The sequence below is a fragment of the Acanthochromis polyacanthus genome, chromosome 2 (assembly GCF_021347895.1).
Source record: "Acanthochromis polyacanthus isolate Apoly-LR-REF ecotype Palm Island chromosome 2, KAUST_Apoly_ChrSc, whole genome shotgun sequence".
Lineage (NCBI taxonomy): Eukaryota > Metazoa > Chordata > Actinopteri > Pomacentridae > Acanthochromis > Acanthochromis polyacanthus.
In genome coordinates this window covers 35,592,957-35,616,957 of record NC_067114.1, presented here as the reverse complement: position 1 = coordinate 35,616,957, position 24,001 = coordinate 35,592,957, and the positions used below count along the sequence as shown (strand labels likewise).

General features: G+C 39.7%; 1 protein-coding gene across 6 annotated transcripts in view; it reads left to right on the top strand.

Annotated features, from left to right (window-relative positions):
* lrrk1 (leucine-rich repeat kinase 1) overlaps window positions 1–24,001 on the top strand; it is an 81,155-nt gene that overhangs the window by 23,133 nt on the left and 34,021 nt on the right. For 4 of the 6 annotated variants that reach the window (XM_051960323.1, XM_051960331.1, XM_051960346.1 and 1 more), the window contains 11 exons: window positions 1,762–1,922; window positions 3,046–3,272; window positions 6,172–6,299; window positions 9,537–9,700; window positions 10,821–10,958; window positions 13,124–13,236; window positions 14,038–14,108; window positions 16,298–16,427; window positions 16,846–16,958; window positions 17,100–17,314; window positions 23,276–23,440. In XM_051960323.1, coding sequence (XP_051816283.1) covers window positions 1,762–1,922; window positions 3,046–3,272; window positions 6,172–6,299; window positions 9,537–9,700; window positions 10,821–10,958; window positions 13,124–13,236; window positions 14,038–14,108; window positions 16,298–16,427; window positions 16,846–16,958; window positions 17,100–17,314; window positions 23,276–23,440 — 1,625 coding nt within the window. The remainder of the gene's footprint in view (window positions 1–1,761; window positions 1,923–3,045; window positions 3,273–6,171; window positions 6,300–9,536; window positions 9,701–10,820; window positions 10,959–13,123; window positions 13,237–14,037; window positions 14,109–16,297; window positions 16,428–16,845; window positions 16,959–17,099; window positions 17,315–23,275; window positions 23,441–24,001) is intronic. The other 2 variants (XM_051960340.1, XM_051960345.1) reach the window with 2 other exon arrangements.

Below are 24,001 nucleotides of genomic sequence, written 5' to 3'. Positions count from 1 at the left end.
TGTGTGCTGATTAGGAAATTGGCACTTTTATGATCAGTGTGATTCTTGGTTGTTGATAGGAACTGATTCCTTCCTGAAAATGTCTGTCTATTTTGGAATCAATAGAACCTGCTGATGCCATATTAGATAAAAACTGAAAAAATGGTGAAAACTATGTCAGTGCACAACAGTTGAGAATAGACTTGGTGAAGTGATGATTTTATCAATAGTAGCACCGAGTTACTTTATAGCACAGATACATTTGCAGCTGTATTGAAATAATGCTTAAAATGCTATTACTGTCATACAACAGGGTTGAACCCAGGCAGAAGGCACAGACGGGATGGTGAATTAATAATGATTTAATCGAATAAAACAAGGAAACAAACAGAAAACTCTTAACCACTGAAGCAGGAGGGAAAAGGCAGAAAGGAGAACTAAACTGAACAAAACCAAGGGCGGACCCGAAGGCCGAGACAAGAGCAAAAACATAAAACTAACTAAACTAAAAGGGAAGTGGCTTACTGTTAGTCCAGGGATATGGAGGACAGGAGAGGGCAAAGATGACAGAACCGGTGGAGGTTGTGGCGTTGGCTGGGAAAACTGGCAGGATTGTCCAGAGGGGGGAACAGGGTCTGAGCAGCGGAGACGTGGCAAAGGATATCCAGGGAAAAAACAGTCCAGGGGGAGGACGATGTGGAGGAAACGGAGAACAGCCAGAATCAGGATGCGAGGTGTAGCAGGGAGAATTGTCAATGACGCAGCGTCGGGGAAATGGAGAACGCCAGGCTTTATGCAGCACTGAGTGTCAATTACTCCCGGCTGCGCACTCCGCACAGCTGTCTGTCATTAGATAATCAGTCTGGTCACAGGAGCGGGAGGTGTGACAATTACACCATTTCAGTTAATAGTTTGTCAACTAGCCAATGTGTATAAATTGGTCTTAAAATATTGTTCAATGTAATTAAAGCTATAACTTTGATAAAGCCATCTGAAAGTGAGAAATACTAACAATATTTTTGGTCCACTGCTAATTTATGCTGTATGAAAACCTTCTGCATGCTCCTGCAATTCATTAAATCCCTGCAAGTATCTGAAGGTAACAGTGATACATCTTCATTTTATGATTTGAGAAGTGCCACAGAGCACCTTGTCAGTGCCTGTATTTGTTTTATTTTGTTTATTTATTTGATCAGGGACCATGCAATTAACATAGAAAACATGTGACGTATTACGTATAGAGTGTATAGCATGAAGCTAATTTTCAACTCCCGTTCCTGGTTGGGCTTTTCAGTACAAGTAGTCAAAGAGGACCAACAACACCAATAAAAACAGCACAGACAACATTATAAAGTTATGATAACACTGATAATGGTTAAATCTGGCTGTCCTGCCCCCCCAAGAAAACGTCCACACAATCAGCACGGATGGTGTAATGAAGAACTGAGTTTGGAAATGAAATGTCAGTGACAGCATCTGACAGCTCACTGTTACAGTTTTGGGTTTTTTTTACACTTTTGTAGGGTTTTTATCTTCATAGAATTTACCATTATTGATGTATTTCCTGACTTTTGGTAGTTTTCTAAAACGTATACACACTGTAATGTCAGTGATTAACTAAGTGGGTAATCACAGTGTACCTGCATCAAAACTCTTTTTTTTCTTTGTTGATGCATTGTTTCCAAGTAATGCGTAACATCAGAATCCTCCTTTTATGTCATTTGGTTTAGGGGGAAAATTAGGTTTGGATCACAGAGTGAAAAAGTGTGTTTTGTGTTTTAGATAATGAGGAGATAGCTGACTTCCTGCTGAAAAATGGAGCAGGATTCTCCTCATACACCCTGATGGACCATCCAGCCTTCTGCAAACATCTCCTTAGACTCAAAATACAAGAAACCTCCAGTGCAGAAGGAGATAAGGTCTGTGTCTTGCAACCATTAAAGGTAAAGCTTTCAAAAGAGATTGCCATTGTTAGTCAGAATTTATATCTTCTGTTAATTCACTTCTGTTGTGTGTTTAGTTTTTGACCCTAGCAATAAGCTGTGATTGATGACCTCTCATGGAGGTACGCAGTCTTTTATAAAACTCTAGAGATTTGTATCATATATTTCTTTATCATCTGTTTTTCTTCCCCATTGCAAACGATGAATATGAGATTATTTCTAGGTGTTTACATCTGGATCTGACACAACTTAGAATATAGCACCTTTTGTTTGAACCCACTCATTTCTCATGTGAGCAGAAGTATTGGAACATGTGACAGACAGGTGTGTTTGTTGGCCTGGTGTGTCCTATTTCACTGATTATCCAAACAATAAATAGCCCTTAATATCTACGATCAATGTGTACATTCTGGAGAGCTGCATTTTACCTGCTAAAGAGGAGACTGAAGAGAGTAACCCCTCAAAACAACCAACAACTGAATAAGGCTACGGTAAAAGCCTGGAAAGCGTCACAAAACAAAAATGTACAAATTTGGTGATGTCAGTGGATCACAGGCTTGATGCAGTTATTGTAAGCAAAGGATGTGCAGCTAAATGTTAAGTCTTTTTCACTTTAATCTATTGTAAGTCTGTGTTCCAGTACTTTTGGTCAACTAAAAATTTGGTGTTCCATTACAAATAATGCTGTCTTCTAAGTTGTGTATCAGGCATGGAAATACCTGGAAATAAAAGTTGAAATGTTGATCTCTTGTCTCATATTTATTGTTTGATGTCAAACACAAATGTTTTCAGTCTACAGCAAAAATAATGCAATTGGCCTCACTGTTCCAATATTTGTAGAGAAGAGTGTGTGTGTTGCTACACTGTCTATTTAAAACAAACAGCAAATAATTAAAAAAAATCTTACTTCCAAATAAGCTATGGTCTGAAATCTTAGATCTGTTTAAAAACGAAATCAAATGGCACTGCTTCAAAATCCTTGTGCTCAATGTTAAATTTTTGAAGAAACGTTAACAACCGATGGTAACAACTCCGTTTATTAATGCAAGTTTTACCATATTCTTCCTGTCTGTATTTCAGATAGGACTTATATTAATTCTCAGCCCACTTCATTAAATTGCAGGCTGTCAGTGTGTGTTGGAGTGGCCTGGAGTTGCCTTGGTTGGAGCTAGATTGGTTTATGGACGTCTCCTCGTCTATCACCCACCTGGATCTGTCATCAAACAGCCTGACAGCTCTGCCCTCTGTGGTGCCCTGGGGTCTCATCCACCTGAGGACTCTAGATCTTTCTGACAACCTGCTGAAAGAGCTGCCTTCTGCGTGCAACTCAGAGGAGGTCATCTGCTCCAGGTACTGGACAGTGTCTGCTTAGATACGTCAGTGTCAAACAGATTTTGACTTAAACCCTGTCCACAATTTAGTCAGTTGTTCCTTGTGTGTTTTCCGACGGACAAGTCCCGATGGATTTGTAGTAGGATTCCAGTCATGTGATCGCCAGAAGGCAGGTGATGTAGCGTTCACTTGTTGTCATATTTACAGTGTCACTGTGTCACTATCTTGCAACAAATCTGTGGATTCAGACTATAAGCCACATCACTGCCAAAATGTATTGAGGTGGTCCCTGTGTCATTTCTGACCTCCCATGAAAATTTCATCCAAATCCATTATTCTGTTTTTGAGTAATTTTGTGCGCAGACAGACAGATTCACATACACCGATTATCACATGACTCTGGCGCGTTCCTTGGTGGAGTGATTACATTTTAGCATTAAAGATATAAAGAGCTGCACATACTGATGGATTAACCATTACAGAAACACACAAAAACACATTTGGGCAATCAGCAACACCTTACACTGGGTGGTGGTCTAATAAATTTGTTTCACACTGTATATTTTTAACTCAAATAACAAACTGAACAGGTGTGACAAGTTGTGCCTCAAAATGCAAAATATTGATAGACGGCGTAAAGAGCATATTGCATTACTTTGTGACTGTCCACGGATAGAGTCCTGAGCTTCCAGCTTCAATATATTATCATAAATAAACTAGCTTGTTTATTGTTTAGACATTTTGATAAGCTCCTATTATAGCTTAGATTGCTTGTATCAGTTTGCTGTTGCATTATTATGTATTATTCATCATTTGGTGTGTTGTCTAATCAGTTTTCTCTGTCACTGTGGGGGTATGTCGAAATAAAGCCCTGAGAAACATAAAGGAAAAAGTGTCCGAATGATAGAAAGCTGTCACTTTAGCAGATTAATGACGCCATCAATATTCCATATCCCATGCCTGAAAAAGTCTAGTGATGTGACATACAAGGACTGAATGTGTTTGATCGGCATCATCTTAATAGTTGAGGGGCTTAAAGTTACACTGTTATTATAGCTTGACTGTTAATATTTATTTTCTTTCTTACTGTTGTTAAAATGACAAATAAATAAATATCTCTACCTAAGTATTCATTTCAGGCTGTTACACACGTGAACAAAATTGTTGGTACCCCTCAGTTAAAGAAGGAAAAACCCACAATTCTCACTGAAATCACTTGAAACTCACAAAAGTAACAATAAATAAAAATTTATTGAAAATTAAATAATCAAAAACAGCCATTACTTTTGAATTGTTGATTAACATAATTATTTAAAAAAACAAACTAATGAAACAGGCCTGGACAAAAATGATGGTACCTCTATAAAAGATTGAAAACTATTTGACCAGAGTGACATGATTAACTCAGGTGTGTCATTTAATTGACATCACAGGTGTTTCCAAACTCATAATCAGTCAGTCTGCCTATTTAAAGGGAGACAAGTAGTCACCCTGCTGTTTGGTGAAAAGGTGTGTACCACACTGAACATGGACAACAGAAAGCGAAGGAGAAAATTGTCCCAGGACATCCGAAAAAAAATTATAGACAAACATCTTAAAGGTAAAGGCTATAAGACCATCTCTAAACAGCTTGAAGTTCCTGTGACAACAGTGGCTCATATTATTCAGAAGTTCAAGACCCACGGGACAGTAGCCAACCTCCCTGGACGTGGCCGCAAGAGGAAAATTGATGAGAAATTGAAGAGACGGATCGTTGGAATTGTATCCAAAGAGCCCAGAGCAACCTCCAAAGAAATTAAAGGTGAACTCCAAGGCCAAGGTACATCAGTGTCAGATCGCACCATTCGTCGTTGTTTGAGCCAAAGTGGACTTCATGGGAGACGACCAAGGAGGACACCACTGCTGAAAAAAACTGATAAAAAAGCGAGACTGGAATTTGCAAAAATGCATGTTGACAAGCCACAAAGCTTCTGGGAGAATGTCCTTTGGACAGATGAGACCAAACTGGAGCTTTTTGGTAAGGCACATCAACTCTATGTTCATAGACTCAAAAACCAAGCATACGAAGAAAAGAACACTGTCCCTACGGTGAAACATGGAGGAGGCTCAGTAATGTTTTGGGGCTGCTTTGCTGCATCTGGCACAGGGTGTCTTGAAAGTGTGCAAGGTACGATGAAATCTGAAGACTATCAAGGCATTCTGGAGAGAAATGTGCTGCCTAGTGTCAGAAAGCTTGGTCTCAGTCGCAGGTCATGGGTCTTCCAACAGGACAACCATCCAAAACACACAGTCAAAAACACCCAAGAATGGCTGAGAGAAAAGCGTTGGACTATTCTAAAGTGGCCTTCTATGAGCCCAGATCTGAATCCCATTGAACATATGTGGAAGGAGCTGAAACATGCCATTTGGAGAAGACACCCATCAAACCTGAGACAACTGGAGCTGTTTGCTCATGAGGAGTGGGCCAAAATACCTGTTGACAGCTGCAGAACGCTCATTGACAAATACAGAAATCGTTTAATTGCAGTGATTGCCTCAAAAGGTTGTGCAACAAAATATTAAGTTATGGGTACCATCATTTTTGTCCAGCCCTATTTCATTAGTTTGTTTTTTTTAATAATTATGTTAATCAACAATTCAAAAGTAATGGCTGTTTTTGATTATTTAATTTTCAATAAATTTTTATTTATTGTTACTTTTGTGAGTTTCAAGTGATTTCAGTGAGAATTGTGGGTTTTTCCTTCTTTAACTGAGGGGTACCAACAATTTTGTCCACGTGTGTATCTTGACACACGTATAGGATAATATTAATTACTTGAATGCTTTTTGTGTTATACATCAAAAGTAGTTGCTTGTCCCTCATGTAGAAGAAACTGACAGCTCTCGATTCTCAACCTCAGTCTTTCCTGTGCCTCAGGTTACAACACGTAAATCTGTCTCAGAACCAGCTGAACAGTTTGCCATCCGGACTTCTCCATCTGACTCACATCCAGAAGCTTTCTGCTGCCAAGAACCAGCTCGCAGTCCTGTTTGACATCCTTCCCAGTATGTTACAACTCAGATTTGACCTAACTATTGTATGTATATATGTAAAATGATTTTTTTTAAAAAAGCTTTTGAAAACTGTAATAACAGAATACAAAGTCAGCTGCATGTAAAAATGATTTTGAAAGAGTATAGCAACCTCAACTTTATCATCAGTAAAGAGCCAACCAGAGTTTTTTTAGCTGTTTTAGCTGCAGCAAAACTGGCACTCGTATCATCATATCATACCCCAGGACCCAGCTGGACCAGTGAAATATCCTATTAAATGACCTAAAGCTTTGATCATGTAAATCTGCATGGCTGAAGCTGTATGTGTTTTTCTAAGAGTCACAGTTTTTTTGCTTTTTGCCAGTTTTCACCATTACAGCACAGAATTTTTTGAAACTATTAAAAAAAAAGAAACATAATCGTAGTTATGAGATATGGAAGTAGCACATTTTTTGGAGGTCGTGGACATGGGTGCAAGCAAAAAATAAAATATCCAGCCACAATTATTAGCCCACACTTGTACTGTAAAATGCATTGTCAGCTCAAGCGACGTTTTCTTTGCTTGTCCTGTCGATCCTTGGCTTTGTTTGATCTCCTCCTGTCAGTGTGTCTGTTTCACCATGACACATAATAGAGGAGACACGTGCTTGGTGAAACAAAGAGCACATAGACTATGTAAAAGATGGGCAACCCATAAACGGGGGCTGTAGTCCACGATGCAATGGCCGTGTTCGATGGGTTTGATTCCAGCTCATGGCCCCTTGCTGCCGTTCCCCCATTCTTCTCCCCACTTTGCTGTGTTCCTCTCTCTACTATCCTGTCAATAAAAGCCAAAAAAGGCCAAAAAATAAACGCAGATCTGAGAGTGGCAGATCTATTAATGTCCACATATACCGGCCTGGTTCCTACAGTCTGTGACCTGGGATTGTGTGGCCTTGTTGCTTTCTCTCTTTTAAAAAAAAAAAAAAAGTGTAAAGTTGAAGAGGTTTGCTCAGCAGTGTGCTTCAGCCTCCTCTAGCCATAACGATAAATACAGAAAGCATCATTAGGTAGGCTGTGGTACATGGCAAAGATTTTTTTTACTTTAAAATTTACAATGTATTTTGTGATTTAGTTGCAGACCGCTCAAGGGTGGTTATCCTTCGAATATTTTACACTTTAGAACAGTCAGAATCGAAGACACAAAATAATAAATCATAAAATTTATAACCACACACATAAAAAAACTATTCATATTATGTAAGAACATTGAAATCATACTGACATTTAACTTGCAAGTGCCCCAAATTTTGACAGTTTTAATGAAACTATGCTGATGCTTTTGTGCTTTATTATATTGAGTAATGTGCGCTCTATTAATGATGAACGGCTTTGTGTTGAATGAGCAGTAGGATAGTGTTTGTTGTCAGTGAATGTGTTTTTCAGATATCCATTCTGCAGTCACATGTGGGAGAGGTGGAAAGGTCCTTGTTCCGTTTTATTTTTAGGATCTTTGTGGAGCTATCTTAGAATTAGAATGGCTTTATTGTCATCATACATGGCATCACGAAAATACAATTATCTGTACTGACTAGTAGCTTTTTTACTTTAAAGGTTTTTGTGATCTCTAAGTTATTTTATGTCATTTAAAATCATGGAGAGGTGCTTTTTCTTATGACAGTTTCTCTTCTAAAGATTGATTTGATTTGTATATATTGAGAAGACTGCTTGCTCCAATTTTGTATTTCTGGACCAAGTTTTTGAATGACATGAAGTGATTATTTTGGAGAAGGTATTGAAGTATAGGCCCTTTGTGTTCCCATGTGCTTTGCAAATAGAGGTTTTGCGAGGGTGGAGACCTGGATTTTGGCAAATGGAAATACATTTACAAGGGGTGAGAGTAGAATTTGTAATTTACAGAAATGTTCCACCAGACTGTCAGAGTTGTAGAAGGGACAGTATTTTTTAAAAGCAACCAGAGTTCTTCAGCAAACTGTTGAAAGGCTATATCCATGACATGTTGATCTTACTTTGATGAATCCAACTTACTTAATGTTGTCATGGATAATCCATCCATTATCTGCTAAAGCCTATCCTAGCTTAGTTAAGGTGAAAGTAAGTGACACCCTGGAAAGGTTCCTTGAATTATAGTTAAAAGAACAAATGTAGTAACTATGTAATCTCTACCAGGCAAAAGAATAAGACCCCTATTTTCTGAGGGAAGAAAGTGTGGTAAATTTGAAGTAAAGCAATAGGCAGCCACATGCTTTTATGAGAGAGGATTTAAAACCATTATGCATTTGGCATTATTTCCACAAAAATGAGCACATCACAAATCATTCCTACTTATTAATACAGCTGAGTGTTTTACTCTACCTTTGTCGTTGCTAAGATTGAGGTTTCTGTTTTAAATTGGGATTCTTACAGAGGGCGTGTCATCTGTAAACAACGCCCTAGAGCAAATCTGACAAGTCAAGCACGTCTGATACCTGCACCACAGTGGCTTCTCGTTTTAAACCCGGTAGTTTTGTCTGTCTTTTATATACAGTCTATGGGAGAACAACACAACCATGATAGATACTCTCACAGTGAGCTGAAATTAAATAGACATAAACTAGGTTAATACCATAAATACATTATTTTCATTTTTAGAGGTTCTTTTTTTTTGCAGTCCCACCTAAATACTCCCAACTGTACTCTGTCAGAGATGTTTGGAATGACCTTGCTCATCAATCAGCCACAACATTAAACAACCTGCTTAATATTGTGTAGGTCACTCTTGTGCCACCGGAATAGCTCTGAAACATTGAGACAATGAGATGAGATCTCTGAGGGTGTCCTTGAACATTGGAAGTAAATCTTTACATCTTGTGGGTCGTGAGGTGGAGCCTCTGTGGAGACGTCTTTTTCTCTGTGCATCCTGTGGATAACCGATCAGACTGAGTGTGTGGAGGTCAGGTCCCTGCTTTGAAATCTTTGTCATATTCCTGCTTGCTATGGTGTGGTGAAGTGCATGGTCCTGCTGGGGGAGGCCACTGCTGTTTGGGAGTGTTGTTGCCATGGGAGTACCCAATACGATTTATTCTGACATTTTCATCAGCCGTCCAAGCTCAGAAGATACCTTTTGAGTAAGAGTTATGAAAAAGGAGAAAACAATTGGAGTGAAGAGGGCTTGAATATGTTTGCCATTTCTTTTACTTGAAAAAGCACTTGATTTTCATCGTGATCTAATTCAAAGTTTGACTGTGTTCTTTATTCCTACTCTGGCAGTTACTAACTGGATTGGTCTTCGAAAGCTGAGGGAGCTGGATGTGTCTGATAATTGTCTGACCAGTCTGCCCACTGCAGTCATGCACTGTTTGAAATCCTTGAGCTTCCTCAACGTGAGCAGAAACAAACTGACCAGCTTCCCTGACCCATGGGCTTGTCCACTGGTAAGACGCTGATATTGATGTATTTCCTGTTATTCTTTTATTTAGAACAGAACATTCTAGTTGCTGTTATTCAGGTTTGATATTCTGGGTATAACTGTGTGGAATTATTTCATTATTAAATAAATATCTTTTGTGAATATACATTATTTATGGACTATATGTTCATTGAGGCTTGTCCACCATGCCAAGCATAGTATTTTAGGAAAACAATGAATGTTCACACAAAATGTTTAGAGTTTTTGTTTTGCATTCCACTAATATATGTGTCGTCATTGGTTTTGCTCTACTTCTGGGAAGAAAAGTATTAAATCATTCCATTTTAAAAAAGAAAGATGAATTTTGGTGTGAGTGAGCAGAAAAAAGCTTAAATCCTTGACTGGACAAAAGGCCAAGACAGAGTTGACAGAGTCACCTCTGTGGCAAATATAACAGCATTATCTTAATTTCTATGTGTATGTGTGTGTGTATGCATGTGTGTTTTTAAAAATTAGTGATGTGAAGTTTATTTTTTGTTTTGTTTTGTTTTTTGTTTCATCAGCTGATCTGATCTTAGTCAGTATTTAATTTTTGCCAACACCATTTTCATAAATCCCACTTCAGTTACTGTAGATTAGTTGTAGTACCTGGTTGTGGAACCAGGTGGAGTGTTTTACTGTTTAACGCTGCTAACATTGGGTATTATGGGATTTAGTTCATAAAGGGGAGCCATAAGAAAGTATTCTGTTACGCCTAAAGACCACCGGCTGGCGCTTAATGAATTAAATCAAATTAGGATCAGTTAAGAACATAAATTTTCTATTTCAATGGTATATGTACTGTGTGCTTTTTAGGAATGTATCATGCCTGCATCCACGTGTATCTGTGCATGACCAATAATAATAAAGAATGTGTACTCACAATTAATCAGTTATTGATTGATATTGCTGTTAAGCAAATTTTTCAAATGTACAAACACATGGGGCAGTGGACATAAACAAAGCACTTGCTTTGATTCTTGCTGATTCTGATCGACCTGGATGTCCCTGATAAAAAAAATATGTACTGAAATATATGTAACAACAAGAATAAAATGTCAGCATAGTATCACAAATCGATATTCTTCTGTTTCCTCTCCCTGCAGAAGCAATGCAAAGCTTCTTCTAATGTAATTGAGAGTCTTCCAAACACCATCTCCATCTTCTGGAGGACACACCTACAAGAGATGGACTTCTCTGACAACAGCCTGACGGAGCTTCCTTCATATATGTTTGAACTGGAGGTAGGAACCATCTGGATCAGATTTTTTCTGTTATTGAGCTGGAGGGAAATTATTAGTTAAAAAATATCAGGATAAAAAAAAAACAATACAGTCACTAAAATTTGAAATTAAAAACACGTCAGACCCCTGTGTGTAATCCGACCAGAAAAGCCTAGATGGCACTGCAGCTTTGTGTTTGACTCAGTTGTTAGGTTGACTTTACATTCTTGTTTGGCACCTTTAAACCAAGAGATCATGTACCAGTTTGATGCATACTTATTTGGCTCACTTTGCTGACAGATTGCATATTTGGTGAATTTGTTGTGGAGCTCCTCAATAGAATTGCAAATCAAGAATTTTGTACACATCCATTGAAAGTACTAGTGCAGAGAGAAGTCACAGCCTGCTGTGTGCGAGAAATTCTTAGAAAACATATTTGCAGTAAGGTCGTCATGCCAATCTCATAAAATTTGGAGAATAAATTTGATTCTGAAATCAAATAATGAAATGTAGTATCAATGTAAACAGCTAATCTGGGGTAGGGTTACGGTGGAAGCAGCCTAAGCAAGGCATGACGGCATTCCTTTCCCAGCAAAGCTTCCAAAGACCAACACTTTCTGCTCAGAGGTCTGAATCTAGTTGCATTTCCCTGCTTGAGAGGAAGGCACCATGGAGCCATTCTAATCAGATGTCCAAACCACCTCAGATGGTGAAGGAGCAGGGACTTTACCCTGAGTTTCCTTTGGGTGTCCGAGTTTCTCAACCACCCTTTAAGGCTGAGCCCAGGAACCCCACATTGGAAACTTATTTCTGCTGCTTGTATCCATGACCTCATTGTGCTGACTCATCCTTGCCGCATCACACTGGCCTGCAAACTTTCTTAGTGTGTACGCTGAAGGTCATGGCATGACGAAGCCAAGGGAGCCACATCATCCAACATAAATACAGAGAACTAATGACCCAACTCTGGTTTCCAAACCAGATTAGACTGGGTCAGAGTTCTCAACATGCACATGGAGATCCCATCCATTAATATAATGAACAGGATCAAAGACAAGTTGCAGCCCTTGTGGAGTCCAGCACCCACCATGATTATGTTTGAACTCATGTCAAGGATAGGAACAAAGCTTCTCAGTCTTCTTTGATGATCAATTGTGTTTCTTTCCATTATAAATATTCGCATGATCATTAGAACAGATAAAGCAAATAAAGAAAAACTGAGGATTGGTGGCATTTCCACAGATTTTGAGGACTATCTTTTATATAGCAGGGTTGTGCAGTGGTTAGCACTCTTGTTTCACACCTTAGAAGGTCCTGCCTTAATTAATAGTGCTGAGACTTAAGTAGTGTCCAAAAGTGTTGCTTTTGCCAAAGAGCTCCCTGTATACCGTAGTTCACGATATAGTAGTCCCAAGAGAGACAGTAGGAAGTAGGGAATGAACGGATGATTTTGGACACAAGCCAGGTTTGACTTTATTAATCTAGAACTGGATAATGTCAGCTACGTCCATCTTTCTTCTACAGTCTACGGTTTTAGCATAGTCTTCATTTCTAGCTGGCTATAACTAGAACTTCTACGGAGGGAGGGGGACAAGTAATAACAATATATAGATGTATTTATTTTTGCTTTTTTTATCATGAGGGTATGTTTGGAACAAAATCTGTGTTTCTTAAGAATCTTAAGAAAGTTTTGTTGTACAACCCAGTTCAGAACCAGCAAATCAGGGGGTGATAAATGGAATAACAAAATACAACAGACCTTTCCTACTGTGTTTTTCTGATATGCATACTCAAAATCAGTAACTTAAAAAAGAATATATAGATGAAAAACAAATGCAAATTATTTTCATTCAGTAGTTATCTGTTTTAGAACTGATTCATGTAGAAAATCACATGCATCTCCATTTCTTATGGGAGTGTGGCTGCTTCAAAGCTGTCTCATAATGTCTATACTGGGTAGAATTGATTGTTACTTCAGGTAGCTTCATAGCCATGGCAGACCTCTGTTAATCCTTGTCATCTTCTACCACTAGTGTCATCCATGCTGTTGAATAGTTATTAGCTGGGAGCACCACAAACCGCATTGTTCTTATAACTTCAGTTTAACAACTGTCTGCTATTAAACTGAAAATGCAAATGTGTGTTTTGCCGTATCTCACTCCTCCTCTCACTCATGTTCCTGTTAGGCTCTGGTCTCGTTGAGATTGTGTGGGAATCACATTGCAACACTCCCGGCCACCAATAAGTGGAAGTGCTCTCAGCTAAGGATGCTTGATCTCTCAAGGAACCAGCTGGGCAAGTAGGTCCACGTATGCATACTTCTTTGTGTCAGCTGGAGTGAGCTGTTACTTAACTCTGTGAACCATCAATAAACGGCTTGTGTAAAGGAGTTTATTTGCCCAGGAAACTATGGGACCGATTGCAGTCATTAGTAGCCAAATGCCTGACTCTGGTTTTCAGATTAATGTAGCTCTACATGAATCTTTTTGCACTAGAGCGAGTCATTTTTCACATGGGATGATTTTCGACTTTAATGACACTGCTGATTTCACAACACAAGACACTGATATCATCACATTGGGACTCTGAGACATTGTGAACATTTGGGCTATTTTTTGCCATTTTTTAATATACTAAGTGGTTAACAGAGAAAATATTTGGCGTGCTAAACTATAATCGGAACTGTTAGTTACAACCTCAGTCTATACATTGCTTTAAAAGAAATGATTAGATAAGAGATTTGTTAGTGTCAGAGTGAGAAGAATAGAAATGCATTGCTATACTGAAACTTATTTGCTGCTTCCTAATAGTGTTTTTATGGAGTACTTGTCAACCTGGCTTAATATTTTGCTGTTTACATTTTTACATCAGAAAAATTTGCTTGTTTGCAGATAAACTGGAACTAAATCATAAAAGGCTAAACTACATGGATTATGTATAGAGATAGATAGCTTTATTGTCATTTTATCTGTCGATATAGTCAATTAATATTGTCACATTTGAATGAATATGAGGGCTGTTATCATTCCTTGTTGATACTTTTGTGGCTTTTTTGTAACATTAGTGGACTTGTTTGTGCACCTTAAATGGTGTCTTTTAGAACAGAAGAGATGCCCAAATCCAGGAGAATGGCCTTCCTGACTACATGGAGCAGAAGGGACCCAGACCCAGGTAGATGTGCTTTAAATGCATTGAAATCATTTGAATCTTGAATACAAGGGGGAAAAAAACACAAAGTCAGTCATTTACCAGTGTCTTTGTGAAGGCTTGTGATTTTGTTCTGTCATACTGTAGTCCCAGAAACTTGGTATGTAGGCCACATCTTTTTTTTAAATCTTGAAAAAAGTTGTTTCCATGCAATGATTTTTTTCCTTGAAGTGACACCTTTGAAATTATGGCTGACTATTGTTAAAAGTTAAAAGTTCTCTTTATTGTCCCTCGTGGGAGAAATTGTCTTGGAAAAAGGAAAAGACAATATGTGTTGCAGCTGCACTGCAACACATGACAGAACACATACTACAACAAAAAAACACAGAGAATATGTAGAATATAATCTTAGACATATAAATAAGTTACAATAACATAAAAAGCTAAAAATACACACCTACCCCCATACATCCCAACATACACAACATTTAATTACCTCCTTTTGGTAGCTACACCTAACTGCTCATTAATGAACCTGATTCAGAGAGAGATAAAATAGTGTTTGGAGCGGTTGAGCCTGCACAGCGGGACTCTGTACTTCCTCAACAGTTCATACTCTGGAAACAGGACATGTGATGGGTCAGACAGGACGTTGTTTGCCTGTCTGATGGTGGCCTGTACAAACAAGTCCTGAGACATGATTGATGCAGTGGTACTCATGATCGTACTTCATCTTCACCAGGTCATGAATCTGAGTTTTGGATTTGACTGTAAGAGCCCTACACTAGCAGGTGATCCTGTACCTAAATATGGACTCAATGGTTGCACAGTGAAAATGATGGATCCTGCCACAAACACTTGCCACCTGCGTGTGCCAGCTGAGGTTGCTATGAATGTGCACACCTTGGTGTTTAAAAGAGGTGACCTATTTGATGTTGTTGGCGTATATGGCCACAGGACTATGGTCACCCACTGATTTGGGGTCCAACAGCATCTCAACAGTTTTTTTCTGTGTTAATCTGCAGTTTGTTGGGTGTCACACCAGTTAATAAGTTCATTCACAGCAATTTTATGACGGCCTTGATTGCATGTGAGCAAACTGCGAATAAGGGTATTGTCTGAAAACGTAATGACATATTGATCTGACTGAGTGCTGGCACAGTCGCTGGTATACAAAATGAAGAGAAAGCGTGAACTGACGCACTCCTGGGTGACCCCCGTGCTGCTTACAGCAGTGCTGGGGAGGAGAGAGTTGAATTTTACCTGCTGTGGACAGTTTGAAATCAAAGAATGATACCACCTGATTAGAAATGGGTTGACATTCAGGTCGACCATGTTTTTTAGAAGAATGTGTGGTTGGATAGAATTAAAGGAAGAGCTAAAATCGATAAAAAAAAAGCAGCCTGGCATATGCTGCAGGGCTTTCTAGGTGCTTCAAAGCCAGGTGCATCACAGCAGCCATCACAAGTGCTGCCTTGTTTTGAATAGACAAATTAAAAAGGATCAAGTGATGGCTCCATCTCTGTGTCCAGGGACTTCATAACATTCAAAGTGAGAGCCACTGGTCGATTGTCCACCTGGGGGCATGCTTTTTAGCGTCTGGGATAGATTTTTTCCAGAGCTCTTGTATGGACTGTGTGTCTATGGAGAATTGAAAAAGTCTATTCCAAACTGGTGAAAGCTGTTCTGCAAATGTTACGAGAAGAAAATCTGATATGTTATCTGGTTTTCTCCACTTTTATGGATTTAAAAACTCTGGTGACAGATTGAGGGCCGATAACAATCCTGTCCTCATTCATATTGCAACATACATTCTCTGAAACTCCATTGCTTTCTCTGACATTGTCGGTTTCAAAGCGCAGATAAAAATCATATTGTAATAGGTAGTACTTGCCAGTTTTCATGATTGTTTTTGTTTACACTAATCACTACATGTTTTCACAGTTTTTCAGAATTTAAAAATTAGTTGCGACTTTTTAAAGAAATGTATTTGTCTTTAATTTGTGTATTTAGAGTTTGTATATCATCGAGCTCACTGACCTTAATTTGCATGGATGTTAGAATTCTCATGTTCACATATAAGTGTGTGTTTCACAGCTATTTCAGAGGAATCGCATCGTGCCAGGAATCTAGTTCTGTGGAAGTTGTTGTTTCTAGTCTACAAACTCATTCCAGTAGTAGCTGTGACCGTCTGCATTGCTGTGTTTTGACAGTGTGTCCCATCGAGTTCTCCGCTGTTATGAAGGATTCCCTGGAAGTGCTTTTCTTAAATGACAACCAGCTGGAGTGTGTTCCCCAGTCAGTGTGTAGTCTGCACAGCCTCACTGAGCTCTACCTCTCCAAGTGAGTCCCTCTGTCTTTTTCTATTTATGTTAAAAGTTATTTAAACTCATGAGAAGAACAAACAATGAACTAGAGTATATTTATATTTAGTATTTCTAGGTTGGCCACCTAAATTAGTTCAGTCCCTGTCAACTGCTGCTTTGGTATAATGTCTGTGCTCCTTTTGCAGCTCTTGCTCTCACATACTCCTCAGAATTTAAGATTGTTGATATGGTAATTATTTTATGAAAGTATTTTGAAGTTATGGATTTTCTTGAACCGCATAAATATCTATTCAGCTGTTTCTTAGAAGGAAAGTTAGAGACACCGGTTGATTCTTTCAGTAAAGGATCATGAAAGCTAAATAATATGATTCATAGCTTAAACACCCTTCCTTCAGAGTGAAAGGCTGACCTGTTTTTTCTCGCTCTGGTAACAGTAATCCTGGAATCCGGCTACTTCCAGCAGAGCTTGGTCAGCTGTCCAACCTGTGGCAGCTGGACATTGAAGATCTCAACATCACTAATGTCCCCCTAGAAGTACAAAAAGAAGGTACTGTCAAATTCACATTTACCTGTCTTGTAATGCATTTGATTTGTTGCAATGATGCCCTCTCTTTAGTTTCTTGGGAACTTGCAATGTAATACAATGTAATATCCTCAAAAACAAATCTTTCCCTCTCTGCTGGGTCAGGTCCTGCGTCTGTCCTGGCTTTCCTCCGAGCTAACCTTCGAAAAGCAGAGCCTTGTAAACTGCTGAAGATGCTTGTGATCGGCCCATCGAGGCAGGGGAAGACGGCCCTTGTCGAGGCTCTGCAGACCGGCAAAGCATTCCCCTTCACCCTATCAGAACGCAGCATCTCTACCTCCACCTGGGAGCTGGACAAACCCAATCGAGGAAAAAACAATGTGAGAGAAACAGCACATCCATGTACTATACACTTACTGCACATACACACAGTAAACGGTCTAGATTTCATACCATGAAAACTACTTTTGAAAGTAGTTTAAAATCCTGTCTTTTTGGTGTACCTGTACTATGGGACTGGTGAGTTTAATCTGCTTTTGTATTCAATGGATTTCTAGAACTGAGAACATTTCAATAAAAATCAAAGGGATTTTTAGCTTTGATCCTCCACAACTGTGGTTTATGACTAAATAGTGCCAAATTTAATGATCTTCCCTTCAGCCTCAATTATTATGCTTATTACTATGAAGAGAGAGAATGATACCTTCATGGTGGTAGAAAGGTTCAAGTTGTTTTGCCTACTCTGGAGTTGGAGAACAGTACTGAATCGACTACCCACTGATCGTGGAAAAGTACTCCTCCATTTTGCAGATGTGCTTCATTCTCTGGCTTTAAGGAGAGGGATTCAAATTGAAGCACTATAATGACGCTAAACATACCTCAAACCCTTGCAAGAACCAATTCACTTTGTTCTTTGGCTGTTTCAACACTGAAGCAAGTAAAAACTAGGAGTAATGGGATCAACTGGTCTCTTATGGGTTGGAAGGTAAGGGAAGATGCTAGTCAGCAATTAGTGGCGTTGAAGGTGATGAAATCAGAGGTCAGGCTCAGCTGCTCCAAAGCTTCCCACTCTGCCTCCAATCGTTCATTCACAAGCTGCATGTCTGGACCATGTTGTGCCACTGTTCCTACCTTGCATGACAGATGAGAATGTCTGGCATGCTGCACTTCGTCCAGTAATAAGAAAAAACACATGGTCTTTTGGCATACGGCTGGTAGTGAATGCAACATAGTGGCCTTCCAGTGCTTGGATTTGGTGTGAATCACAACAGTCTCCTTTGCCAACACACAGTGGGCTGCTCGGCTTATTTTTTTGAAAAAATGTAATATCTTGGCTAAAAATCATCCTCTGGTAGTGATTGAGGGCTCATTTCAACCGCAATATACTTGGGAATACATCTAAAAAGATATCTTTAAATTATATTAAAAAGTTAAGGCAGCAGGGAGATTTTTCTAGACATAAGTGTAGGGTTCCACCGATGGAATTTGGTGATTAAACGTAAATTTGAAAGGGGAGACATGATATTGCCTTCAATTGTTTTATTAACTAATTCTATGCAGAGTAAATGACTACTTTACAAAAAACATAACCGTGAAACATGAAGTCTAAACTGGAAAAATCTACCAAATTTCAAGAATTTTTAATGAGATCTGCCCTAAATTGATGCCCTAAATGACCATTTTCAAAATTTGAAGGCAGTTGTTACACTTAGAGACATCTAGAAGTCTTTTTATACTGCAAAGTATGTGTATATTAGAAGTACTACATACAATTTCGATACATACGTGTTAACATCAATCGCCCAAGGTCCACACAGGGGAACTTAGAACTTCTTCAGTAAAATTTGATCTGTGAGAGTTGCCATAAGCCAGATTTTCTGACACTTGTATTTTTCAACACCTGACATCCTATTCTTTCAGAAAATATATACTTTCCCATATCTGGCTTATAGCAAGTGAAAATATTCTGGGTGGTACATGAAAATAGTCTCAGAAAAAAAAGTGAAAATTTACTATATTTTTTTCAAACTTTGCAGAAATCTTCTAAATTTAAGCAATTAAGAAAATTTGGAGCAGGTAAACCTGAATATTGTTAAAATCTCAGGTAAAAATTATTAATTTCTCAAAAAGAAATAGAATGAAAAGCTCAAATATCAATTTTTTTACACCTGTGGAATGTGTCATTTCCTGAGATTCAAACTGGCCTAACTTTTTAAAGAATAGACCGTTTGACTTGATTTTATTATTTTTTTGTTGAACTGGATTTTTATTCTACTATAAGAAAAACAGAAATAAAAGCAATTTGGAGGGGGTCAAATTTTCTAGATTTCCTGGTCCCAGCCCACTGTGCAACATCTGCTTTCTTTGAATGGATTCTGTGACCTGCTATGATGGTGGACTTGAGACCCATATTGGATCTGTATGCACTGGACAGAAATATCACAGATAGTGCTTTTGGAATGCAAGATGGATTTTCATAACAGGCAGTCACTGGCTGCAAGTTCATTAACTTAAACTATGATGAGTAGATCAGATCTGTCTGAGTATTATCTTAGCATGTGCTGGTCAGGTTTCTGGATTTAGTTTTAGATAGTTTCTTTCTGATTTTAGAATTCTTTTTCATGGCTATTAAGGTTTATTTTATGTTCTGTCTTGTTTTCCTCTGCCTCACCTGCTTGCTTGACGTCTGGAGGGCTTCCACCTTCACTGCCAGCTTTCTACTTGACCCCCAGGGGGCATTGGTACTGGCCCTCTGCCTAGGTCCTGGGAGAACTTCAAGTTTGTCGCTGGTCTCCTGCCAGACCTCCGGAAGAGTTATGCCTTCACCATTTGTTCTACTTTCTCAGGGGGTCTGTCTTCACCACATAGCCCCTGCCTGGATGCTGAAGGACGCTGATCTTTGCTACCAGCTCCCCTTCTCCACTGCCCTGTCTGCTTCAGATGCGTCTGGGCCATTCACTTTAGCAACCTGGGGCCTCATTTATAAAACATTGCGTAGGATCCATACTAAAGTTTGCGTACGCCGATAATACGTAAAGGGCGTATGCCCTTCGCCCCTGATTTATAAAACTTTGCGTAAGCACAGCTGCATGCAATTTCTTGATAAATCAGACACCAGCTGGAAGATTGCACAGGTGGATCCACCTCACATTCCGCCCACAACACACCCACATTTTACCATGAATGGTCAATGCAAAGTAACTCATGAATGTATCTGTATATGAATAAGCTGCGGGATCCACGGCATTTCACGCAGCACCGGCCGGCAGTCTTTTCACTGCTGTGCGTCAGGATGAATGAATCATGTGTTGACCCAGGCTACCCTGCCACTAAATTTGTTATGATCATGTCCGATGTACAAATAATTTGTAAACTGATTGAATGTACATTTTTTCGGTTCACATAGACAAATTCATTTTCACTCGGGGGTTGTGGTGTGAAGCCTGCGTGCCTGTACAGGGCTGATGGTTGGACATTCATCCCATTCGGCCGCATATGGATAAATAAACAAAATTCTTTACTTTTTTTTTCCCTTTTTACTGTGATAGTTGCATTGAAGAGTGACAGGAAATGGGGAGAAGAGTAGGGGGAAGACATGCATAAAAGTGCCGCGTGCAGGAATCGAAGCCGGGCCACTGCGTCAGAGACCACCCCTGCAAATGGGTCTTCTGCTTTCCCCGATGATCCATACGGGCGCCGGGTGATCAGTAAACACAATTATTTAATAAAGATCACCGCACCGGCTCCAGATGTGGACAGGCCCTTCGGTCAAACGACCGAATGAAATAACGTTCAATCCGCCCCTGTTGATATATGAACATAGTTCTGCAAATACAGTCGTCGGCCGAATGACGCACTATATGAACATCTACAACAATGAGGGTTTATGATTATCTGGCTCTACAAGTCTTATATGTGATAACAATAAAGGTTTGAGATCAATCTGGTTTCAATTCGCCACTTCACCCTCCGGCACTGCAGTTCCCTCTTTCTCCAAAATGTGCTTAAGCAAGCATCAAAGTTGGCACACCGGTGTGCACATTCTCACGCCAAGTTTGTTTTAGAAATCACAACGAACACAGCGTATGTCACTTTCTACGCAAAGTTTGTGATTTACGCCCTGTTTTGTGCGTAAGGAAGCATCAAGAATCAAGGTTGGTGCACTGGTGCGCACATTCTCACACCAAGTTTGTTTTTATAAATCACAACCTTTGCGTAGAAAGTGGCGTACGCCACTTTCTAGCCCTGTTTTGTGCGTACGCAAGCTTTATAAATGAGGCCCCTGGTCTTTCTGCTCGGTTTCTTGGTTGTTTTCTTGAGCAGCCCCTGCTATCAGGTCATCCTATCGAGTCCAGCTTTCCTTGCCTGGTTTGTTTGACCAGATGTTTGAGTCCTCCTTTTGCACTTTAAGTCCTAACTGTTTCGATTGCAGGGATGCAACTGAAGGAAATGTGGCCTTCTATACTAAGATGCTATGATGGTCAATGACCCAAATTAGCTTATATTTGATTGGGAAAACACAAATAGAGGAAAATCTTAAATGACTGTCCTTCAGTTTACATATGATGTTATATGTTTTGCATTTTTAAATGTTTCCAAATCCTGTTTTCTCTGCATAATTCTCATAATTAAGCTGCTGCTGTCACCCCCATCCTGAAAAACCCGAACTGGATCCATCTTCTCTCACCAACTACAGACCCATCTCCAACCTTCCATTTCTCTCTAAGGTCCTGGAAAGGGTTGTTGCTGCCCAGCTTCAGTCCTTCCTGTCCACTCACTCTCTCTATGAAACCTTTCAGTCAGGTTTCCGTAAGCATCACAGCACTGAGACCGCCCTCCTGCGTGTTGTGGATGATCTCCTCCTGTCTGCAGACAAGGGCTCAGTCAATGTCCTCCTGCTCCTGGACCTGACTGCAGCCTTCGACACGGTCAACCACTCCATCCTCATCTCCCGTCTCTCCTCCGTCGGTATTTCTGATTTGGCTCTTCAGTGGTTAACGTCATATCTCACCAATAGAAAACAGTTTGTCACCCTCGGTCCTCACAAATCCTCCACCTTACCGGTCACATGCGGTGTTCCCCAGGGTTCAGTTCTTGGTCTGTTACTTTTCCTCATTTACAGTCTTCCCATTGGTCACATGATCCGCAAACATGGCCTCAATTTTCACTGTTACGCTGACGATGTCCAGCTGTATCTCAGCTCCAAATCCCCCACTGACTTCCCCCATCAAAAACTCTCTGTTTGTTTCTCTGATCTCAAATCCTGGCTCCATCACAACTTTCTCAAACTTAACTCTGATAAAACAGAAGTCATTCTTATTGGATCCAAGTGACCCCTTAATAAATTTTCCCACTTCTCTTTCTCCATTGACACTGCCCCTCTTACACCCACTTCAACTGTTAAAAACCTTGGCATACTTTTCGACTCCACCCTCAGTTTTCAACCTCACATAAAGCAGCTGTCTAAGACTGCCTTTTTTCACCTCCGCAATATCGCTTGCCTCCGCCCTTTCCTCACTGACACTGATGCACAAACTCTGGTTCACTCCTTCATCATGTCCCGTATAGATTACTGTAATTCCTTGCTCCTTGGTCTCCCAGCATCATCCCTACAGAAACTTCAGTACATCCAGAACTCAGCAGCTCGTGTCCTCACTCACACCAACTGCTCCTCTCACATCACTCCCATCCTTCGTCAACTTCACTGGCTCCCCGTTCAGTCCCATATCATATTCAAAACTCTCCTTCTCACTTTCAAAGCTCTCCATAATCTGGCCCCTCCGTACCTCAATGAACTTCTGACCCCCTACTCACCCTCTCGCTCTCTCCGGTCCTCCAGCTCCAACCTCCTCTCCATCCCTCAAACCAAACTCTCCACCGTGGGGGGGCGGTCTTTCAGTGCTGTTGCCCCGAAGCTCTGGAACTCACTCCCCCAATCCCTCCGTGATTGTCACTCCTTCTCTACTTTCAAATCTCTGCTCAAAACTCATCTTTTCAATAATCATTTTGCCTCCTCCTTCTTGTAGTTTTGTTTTTGTTTTGTTGTTGTTCTCTTTGTTTATGTAAAGCGACCTTGGGTTTGTGAAAGGCGCTATACAAATTGAACATATTATTATCATTATTATTATTATAAACACGACAGTAGTTTCACAGATATTATAGCTTTTATTCTTGCTGTTTATTTTTCTGAAAGGTGTTAAGCTATTCACAGTGGGGACTGTGGGCTGTTTGAAATCTGAGAGTGAATCTTTTAAATGCAATTTCTATTCCCTGCTCATCTCCTGTTCACCAATGCATTCCCTTGTTTAGAGCTGAGCTATTTCATGTGTTCTTGTGCACAGAAGGACTCTGTGTTGTTCAGCGTGTGGGACATTGGTGGTCAAGCCAGCATGTCCACAGTGAACCAGTGTTTCTTCACTGATAAGGCCCTGTATGTGGTGATCTGGAACCTTGCTCTAGGAGAGGAGGCTGTGGCCAACCTGCAGACATGGCTGCTCAACATTGAGGTACGTTTCAGCTCAAGAAAGAAGGATACCTTCAACCAGAATCCAGACCCTCATTGGAAGCTATAGGAAGTGTTTAGAGGCTGTTATTTCTACAAAAGGAGGATTTACTAAATATTGATGTAAATTTTCTGTTGGGGTGCCCAATTTTATGCACCTGCCTACTTTTGCTTAAATAATTATTGTGCACTTTCTGTAAATCCTATAAACTTCATTTCACTTCTCATATATCATTGTGTTCATCTGCTGTATGATATATTTAACTGGAATTGCTGATCCGAACAACCAGTGATTTATAAAGGAAAATCTTGAAAATGATTAGGGGTGCCCAAACTTTTGCATACTACTGTAGCTTGTCTACTGCAAGGATTTACATCTGATTTGGATTTTGTTTCCTTTTTATAAAAATGATGTTCTTCTGAGAAAAAAGAACTACTGCTGAAAAAAATTGTATCACCTTACAGTTAATGCTTTACTTCTAAGTTAAACAGGAGGATATTTTCTGTTGTCTGGATGGATATTAAAACTACATTACATATAGTAGGAACTCATTAAAACAAAAAG